Source organism: Euleptes europaea, chromosome 18 (assembly GCF_029931775.1).
Source record: "Euleptes europaea isolate rEulEur1 chromosome 18, rEulEur1.hap1, whole genome shotgun sequence".
Classification (NCBI taxonomy): Eukaryota; Metazoa; Chordata; class Lepidosauria; order Squamata; family Sphaerodactylidae; genus Euleptes; species Euleptes europaea.
In genome coordinates, this window is record NC_079329.1 from 5,180,608 (window position 1) to 5,188,302 (window position 7,695).

The window sequence follows — 7,695 nt, forward strand, 5'->3', positions numbered from 1 at the left end:
GGTTTTTATACCCCAATTTTCTCTATCTTTTAAGGAGACTCAAACTGGCTTACTATTGCCTTCCCTTCTTCTCCTCACAACAGACACATTGAGAGGTAGGTAGGCTGAGAGAGTTCGGAGAGAACTGTGACTATGCCAAAGTCGCCTAGCAGGTTTCATGTGCAGGAGTGGGAAACCAACCCAGTTCACCAGATTAGAGTCTGCTGCTCATGAGGAGTGGGGAATCAAACTCGGTTCTCCAGATTAGAGTCCACCACTGTTAACCAGAACACCATGCTGATAATATGATTGTGTTCTCCACATATAGTAGAATGGGAAACGGCCTATTTGATAATCTAGGAGGGTAGAAATCTGAGCTAGTGAAGACTTGCGCTTTTGAAGAATATAAAATCTCAGTAACAAAGGAGCAAAAAACCACACCCCTCCTAACAGGGATCTCATGAGTCAAATGGTCCTATGGGTTGTATGGGTTGTATCTTACTGACAGGTGAGGTTACCAACCTCCAGGTACTAGCTGGAGATCTGCTGATACAACTGGATCTCCAGCCGATAAGAAGTCAGTTCCCCTGGAGAAAATGGCAGCTTTGGCAATTGGAGCCTATGGCATTGATGTCCCTCTCCTCCCCAAACCCTGCCCTTCTCAGGCTCCACCCCAAAAACCTCCCACCAGTGGCGAAGAGGGACCTGGCAATCCTACTGACAGGAAGTTTTTTTCAGGTCAAGTGCAAATAAACGCAAGCAATCTATGATCAAATGAGGATGCCTATAATTTGGCCTATAATCTGTCCCAGAATATACTGTCATGTGACATTTTTTTCATCCACAAAGGCTGCGTGAAATGCTCCATGGGTCCTGGTGCTATAGTTCTGGTATAAGAACAAACATTGGTCTAAATTTGAGTGGCCAGTCCTGAAGCCTGCTTCCTCACAGTAATCAAATTGATGGCCTGGTTTTCCTGTTGGCAATTCATAATTCTGGAAAACTGAGCAGCTGACTGAACGTCTAAGGAGCAGAGAAAAGTCCTACTGAGATTTAGAGAAAAATACCAGCATTCAGCACCAAAGGTGCCACTAATGGTCTAAGCTCACATCATGTAATTATCTATCCCTCCAATTAGCTGCATCACTAATTTGCTCATCCTCAATGTCTTTTCTGAAGGTTCTAGCAAACATTCAAGAAGGCTAGCTAACGAATATTGGGTTAGATATTCTAGCTAGGATAGTTTAGCTAGGATAGGTCTATCTAACCCAATAAGAAGGTTAGATAGTGATTATTGGGTGGTGGGAAACCTTCCAATACACTGAATGCTGAGAGTAGGGATGGAAGAGTTCTGCCCACCAGTCTGATCTCTTGCATCTTGTTTTGAGATTGGAGTCCACACGATTGGAGCTAGAAATCAAGGCATGCATTTGTTAACTGTATGAATGTTAGAAATAAGGCAGGCATATATTCCTTTTGGAAGGATTTTGTCACCGGCAGCCACTCACCACGGTAACCTGTGACCCTGTGGATGGGCACAAGACAGGCAGCATCTGCAGGAAGCATTGCTGCCAGGATGCTGAGGCTCATGGTACTGATTATTGTGATTCCTCCCATGGACCGGAGAGTACATACTGTGAAGTGCTCAAAGCCTGATCCTCTCCCTATTCCACATGAGCAGTACCAGCCCGGGGACCTCCTCTTGGGTGGGATCTCTTCTCTGATCACATACTGCCTCCACTCCTTGTCTTTTGAAGAGCATCCTTCAAAGAAACTGTTTGAGGTTCCAGAGTAAGCTATTTTATTTCATTTCCCAACATATCAACGTGACCAGAAAGGATCTCTAACACAACCATTTAATCTCTGTCTTTTGGGAGCCATTTGGGTGTATTAGGATCAGGAGACATTGGTTGGAATAGGACCAGGGGAGGGTGGGGTGGGGGCTTTGGGCTTAATTCTTGCCTTTGTCAGAAAGCTCAAGTCAATCAGAATTAAAATGAGTTAGAATGACAGTACATTCACTTGGTTGTTGTAGAATTCCCCGATTAAAGAATATTTCAACCTGTTTACAGAATTGTGACAAAATTCTACCAACACATCCTTGCTTTGGTCTTTGCCATCAATGAGATCAATGAGAATCCCGAGATCCTGCCTAATGTCACTCTTGGGTCCCACATCTATGACAGCTATTATGATGTGAAGATGACCTATCGTATCACTCTGGACCTGCTGTTCAAATCACAGAGGTTTGTCCCCAACTACAAATGTGGCACAAGGAAAAACCTCATAGCTGTCATTGGGGGACTTGGGTCTGAGACTTCCTTCCGTATTGCAGACATCATAAGTCTTTACAAGATTCCACAGGTAGGATGTGTGCATTAGAGTGATTTTACACATTTGTACAGGGTACATTTTTTATCTATCTGGAAGTGATTGTGGGGCTTTATAGGAGGGTGATATATAATGGACTAAAAATAAAGTCTCATGTTCTGAAAAGGCATAGCCGTATTGTTCATTCACAGGTATGTGTTAATGGGTACAGCAATGGAATGCAGCAGCAGATTTCTGTCCCATTATCTAACCCCTAAAATTGCCTCATACTTCCTTGTTGTGAGAAATTGTTGACTTCAATTCTTCCCAAAACGTTAAAATTCCTCAGCAAATGGTAATTGCATAAACTGGCAGTCTCAGAAGTCCTTATAAGAATACATGACTTACTCAGGCCATTGAGTCATCCACCTGTTTATGTGACTGGTAACAGACCTCCAGAGTCTCTATGCTGCAGATGGTGGAAAGTGCCATCAAGTTGCAGCTGGCTTCTGGTGACCTAGTAGGATTTTCAAGGCAAGAAACAGAGGTGGTTTTCCATTGCCAGCCTCTATGTTGTGATCCTGGTATTCTTTGGTGGTCTCCCATCCAAATGTTAACCAGGGCCAACCCTGCTTAGCTTCAGAGATCTGATGAGATCAAGATAGCCTGGGCCATCCAGGAAAGGACCTCTAAGCTGCTACTGGACCCAAATCCATCTCAGACATTTAAAAAATTCCTTCCCAGAATCTGCTATTTGGTATCCTTTATCTAAAGATGCCAGGGATTGAACCAGGGACCACGAGTGCTCTACCAGTGAGTGATGGCCCTTCTCTTTCCATCTCTCCTCTAATACATCTGTCTTTTTTCAAGCTCACTTATGGATCATTTGCCCCTGAAGAGATGGATGCAAGAAAACTTCCTTCCTTTTACCGCATGGTTCCAAATGAAGACCATCAGTGTATGGGGATTGTCCAGTTGCTTCTCCACTTCAGATGGACGTGGGTTGGGCTTCTTGCTGTGGATGATGAAAGCGGTGAACATTTTGTGGAGGTCATGGAGACCTTGCTATCCCAGAACGAAATCTGCTTGGCTTTCATAGAAAGAGTTGACAAGCAATTCTTTTGGAACACTTTGGATGATGTTAACGTTTTTGCCTCCAGTGCTTATAAAGCATTTGCAGATTGCAACAGCAAGATTCTTATCTTCTATGGAGAATCCATGGCCCTCATAACATTCATCACATATTTGTTTTTAGGAGATACTGGACATAGGGAAAATGCAGCCTTTAGAAGGGTGTGGATCATGACTGCACAGATTGATTTTGTATTATCAGGCCATCAAAAGCCCTGGGATTTGCAATTCTTCCAAGGTGCCATTTCTTTCACAATTGACACGAACGAGGTTCAAGGCTTCTCTAATTTTCTTCAGCAGATGAAACCTGATTGGAAAAAAGGAGATGGTTTTCTTTGGGACTTTTGGGACCAAGCATTTGACTGTACAGTTCCAAATCCACTGGATCCATTGAAGGATGATGAAGCATGCACTGGGGAGGAAAAGCTAGAGAGCCTTCCGGAGCCTTTCTTTGAAATGCACATGAGTGGCCACAGCTATAGCATTTACAATGCCGTTTATGCCATAGCTCATGCTCTGCATGCTTTTCACTCACCTAGGTTCAGTCACAGAGCAATGGCAGGTGGTAAAAGTTTTGAATGTCAAGATGTCCAGCCTTGGCAGGTAGTAAAATGTTTTTTCTTGCCCTGAACACATTAATTCAAGGCCATACGATGTTAACAATTGGTGCAATGACGTTGAACTTATACTCTTTAGCATAATTTTGTGTGTTCTCATCTCCCCTTTTGTATGAAGCCTGAAAAAGTTTATCTCCTGCTGAAAGATACTGGAATTATGAGGTGGTTTCTGGTGGTGGAAAGTTGCTTAGGGCGACTCCGTATGGTTTTCAGGGTAAGAGACGTTCAGAGGTGGTTTGCCATTGCCTTCCTCTGTGAGGGCTGAGAGAGTTTGGAGAGAACAGTGACAGGCCAAAAGTCACCCAGCAGGCTTTATGTGGAGGAGTGGGGAATACAACCTGGTTCTCCAGATTAGAGTCTGCTGCACTTAACCACTACCATGATGCTGGCTCTATACAGTAACTTAAATTCATTGTGTTGTTAAATATTTATATATACATTTTAAATCTTATTTTAATGTTTTAAGAGCAGTGTTAATGCCTTCATGTCCACCATCTTGGGCACTCTGGGTGGAAAGGTGATCTATGTTTTAAATGAATGAATGAATTAATGAAGTTTATCTACAAGGAAAGATATATTTATATCTCAGCATTAACACTCAGATATGATGGTTCCCCCCCCCCTTTCAATTAGATCTACCCATTTCTTCAAGGTATTTCTTTCAACAACTCAGCTGGAGAAACAGTGTTTTTTAATGACAAGATGGAAGCGGTAGCTGGATTTGATATAATGAACCTAGTCACATTTCCAAACAAGTCCTTACATAGTGTGAGAATTGGAAGGGTGGATCCAAATGGTGGTAAAGGAAAAGAATTCACCATCAATGAAGATATGATTGTTTGGCAAACCACTTTTAACCAGGTTTGTATTTTAGGGTCTTCTTAAGGAGTCACTCCCCTATCTGAATGGCTGATTCAGAGACAGGATTTTTCCTTGGTGGGATATTTTGATCATTTTGGACCCCTTTTTCTAATTAAAACACTGAAGGCAGATGTAACACTGAAGTGTCAAATATCACCATTTCTACATGAAAATGATTGTATGCTTTCCATGTCTGTGAACCCATGTGAAATATCTTGCATACCTTCCTTAGAATTTAGTAGGGTTTTAAGGGAGCCTTGTAAACATTCTTCCCTAGGATAAAGTATCAATCTGAGTACGGTAGTTGGATTGTCCCAAACTTTATCAGATAGGGAGTGCATAGTAATAGTAATACAGTAGTAATAGTATGTTTCCTATCTGGTAAAGTGCTGCAGTTAATCTATCCACAGTATTTACTATTAATCTATTTTAAATTTTCACTGCTTTGATTTCTATGTCAGGTAATGAACAATAAAATGTTTTCCCCATGTCTCCCATCCCAAATCTCTTTAATTTCTTGGTAGGCGCTCCCCTTGTCTGTGTGCAATGATTTCTGCCCTCAGGGATATCGGAAGAAAAAGAAGGAAGGGGAGAAATTTTGCTGCTATGAATGTGCTCCCTGCCCAGAGGGGAAGATTTCAAACCGGAAAGGTAGGTGATGTACAAATCCTGATAATTATGTGTGACTTTAGATGTGAAATGCTTAGCAAGTAAGTCATGACAAACTTTCAGTTTTGTGTCCTCTGAGTTGATCTCTTCATGGAGAAGACAAAGAAGATTTGCATTGTCTGAAGGTAGACAATGTGGAGGTGCTCATCCATCCCTACCACTACAACACATAAGGGGCTCAAGCCTGTTTTTGATCCCATTCATCATAACTTTTTCTCCTTTTTTGAGCTAAGCATCTGCCCACTATCTTCATCACTCCTAGTTCCTTAGTAAGCCAAGGAGCAGAATGGGCCCTGCAAGAGAAAAGAGTGCCTGGTAAAATCAGTGACAAGTGCATGCACTTACCTTTGAATTAGGAGGACAAAAAGGGAACAAAGTAGGACCGCTTCTCTTGCTCAGTATCTATGTTGGGCTAGAACAATCAGGCTGTAAAGATCACCTGGGATGGGAGGCAAAGTTATGAGACTCATGAATTCACATTCTGGTCTTGGCCAGTGGGAACTTCAGGGGCATAATGTTGTCCATTTTCCAAGCTGTTCCAATAAATCCTGGTATAACTTTATACCTACAAATAAAGCTTGTAGAAAGAATAATAATAATAATAAAAAGTAGCAAAAGAAATGTTAGGTATTAGCCTTCCTTTTTGAATATCTGCACACTGTGAAGGCCTGGGAATGAAAATAAGCATTATGGAAAGCGATAGAATTGTCTCCCCCGCCCCTCGCTTGTAGTGGAAAAATGGGGAGATTATGAGTGGCCACTGTGATAGCCCCTTTTTTTCTTTTTTTCAGACATGGATGATTGCATCAAATGCCCAGAAGATCACTATCCAACCAAGAACCAAGATGGATGTGTCTCCAAAGTTTTAGTTTTCCTGTCATTAGAAGAACCTTTAGGGATAAGTTTGGCCTCAGTGGCTCTTTTATTTTCCCTGGCCACAGTTTTGATGCTACAAATTTTCATTAAACACAGACATACCCCCTTAGTCAAAGCCAACAATCGGGATATCACCTATGCTCTCCTCTTCTCCATTCTGCTCTGTTTCCTCAGTTCATTGCTGTTCCTTGGACAACCTAGGAAGGAGACCTGCTTTCTCCGCCAATCTACTTTTGGAATCGTCTTCTCTGTGGCTGTTTCTTGTGTTTTGGCCAAAACAATCACTGTGGTTGTAGCTTTCATGGCCACCAAACCAGGGTCCAGTATGAGGAAGTGGGTGGGGAAAAGACTGGCCAACTCAATTGTCAGTTCCTGCTCCCTCATTCAAGCAGCTATCTGTACAGTTTGGCTAGGAATCTGTCCTCCCTTCCCAGATGTTGACAAGCATTCACTAACTACAGAAATTGTGGCAGAATGTAATGAAGGGTCTGCCACCATGTTTTATATTGCCTTAGGCTACTTGGGATTTCTGTCCCTCATCAGCCTGATTGTGGCTTTCCTTGCCAGGAAGTTGCCAGACAGTTTCAACGAGGCCAAGTTCATCACCTTCAGCATGCTGATCTTTTGCAGTGTTTGGTTGTCTTTTGTTCCAACCTACCTGAGCACCAAAGGCAAATACATGGTCGCCGTGGAGATCTTTTCCATCTTGGCCTCCAGTGTTGGGTTGCTGGTTTGTATCTTTTTCCCAAAATGCTACATTATTGTCCTGAGGCCTGGACTGAACACAAAAGAAGAGATAATCAGGAGAAAGAATTAAAAAATTTAATATTCTGACAGTGTTGTTTCTGATCGAGCTTCCTGCAGTGAGCTAACTAGCCAAGAGTGACATACAAAGTCAGTATGTAAACTTGGTGACTATATCCAATTTCTCATAAATTTCTTTTCAAAAATGTTGGCTATCAAGAATGTTTCTTTGATCAAAGCTTGGGAATAAAGGGCGCGTGAATAAAGCAAGTGAGATAAAGCTACAAAAAAGTTCCAAAATTAAAGTTAATATAGTAAGAAAATGAATAGAAATATGGAAGACAGTGTTGAGTGTCCTGCAGTTTCACACCAGAGACTGACCTGCATTCCTATCTTTGAGGGGAGGGGTGCCTTGTGATAGTGGAGTCAAATTAAATTGCTGCTGTTGTTCATTTGCTAGTTCCAGGAGTTCAAGAGATTTATTTCCTTTGCCAATAGTTGTTTGGGG

The 7,695-nt window shown here is 42.0% G+C and overlaps 1 protein-coding gene across 1 annotated transcript; it reads left to right on the forward strand.

Annotated features, from left to right (window-relative positions):
• Positions 1-1,567: 1,567 nt before the first annotated feature.
• On the forward strand, positions 1,568-7,260 carry LOC130489939 (vomeronasal type-2 receptor 26-like). Its single transcript, XM_056863727.1, has 5 exons — positions 1,568-1,770; positions 2,052-2,343; positions 3,160-4,023; positions 5,423-5,549; positions 6,359-7,260. The coding sequence occupies exons 1-5, from the start codon at positions 1,568-1,570 to the stop codon at positions 7,258-7,260; spliced, it is 2,388 nt and encodes a 795-aa protein (XP_056719705.1).
• The last annotated feature ends 435 nt before the right edge of the window (positions 7,261-7,695 follow it).

What these genes read in the sequence shown, in the direction of transcription:
- LOC130489939 (XM_056863727.1), top strand. Translation starts at nt 1,568, where the DNA reads ATGGTACTGATTATTGTGATTCCTCCCATGGACCGGAGAGTACATACT. An exon ending in AAACTGTTTGAGGTTCCAGA is followed by an intron (nt 1,771 to 2,051) that starts GTAAGCTATTTT and finishes ACCTGTTTACAG; the next exon opens with AATTGTGACAAAATTCTACC. An exon ending in GAAGATTTCAAACCGGAAAG is followed by an intron (nt 5,550 to 6,358) that starts GTAGGTGATGTA and finishes TCTTTTTTTCAG; the next exon opens with ACATGGATGATTGCATCAAA.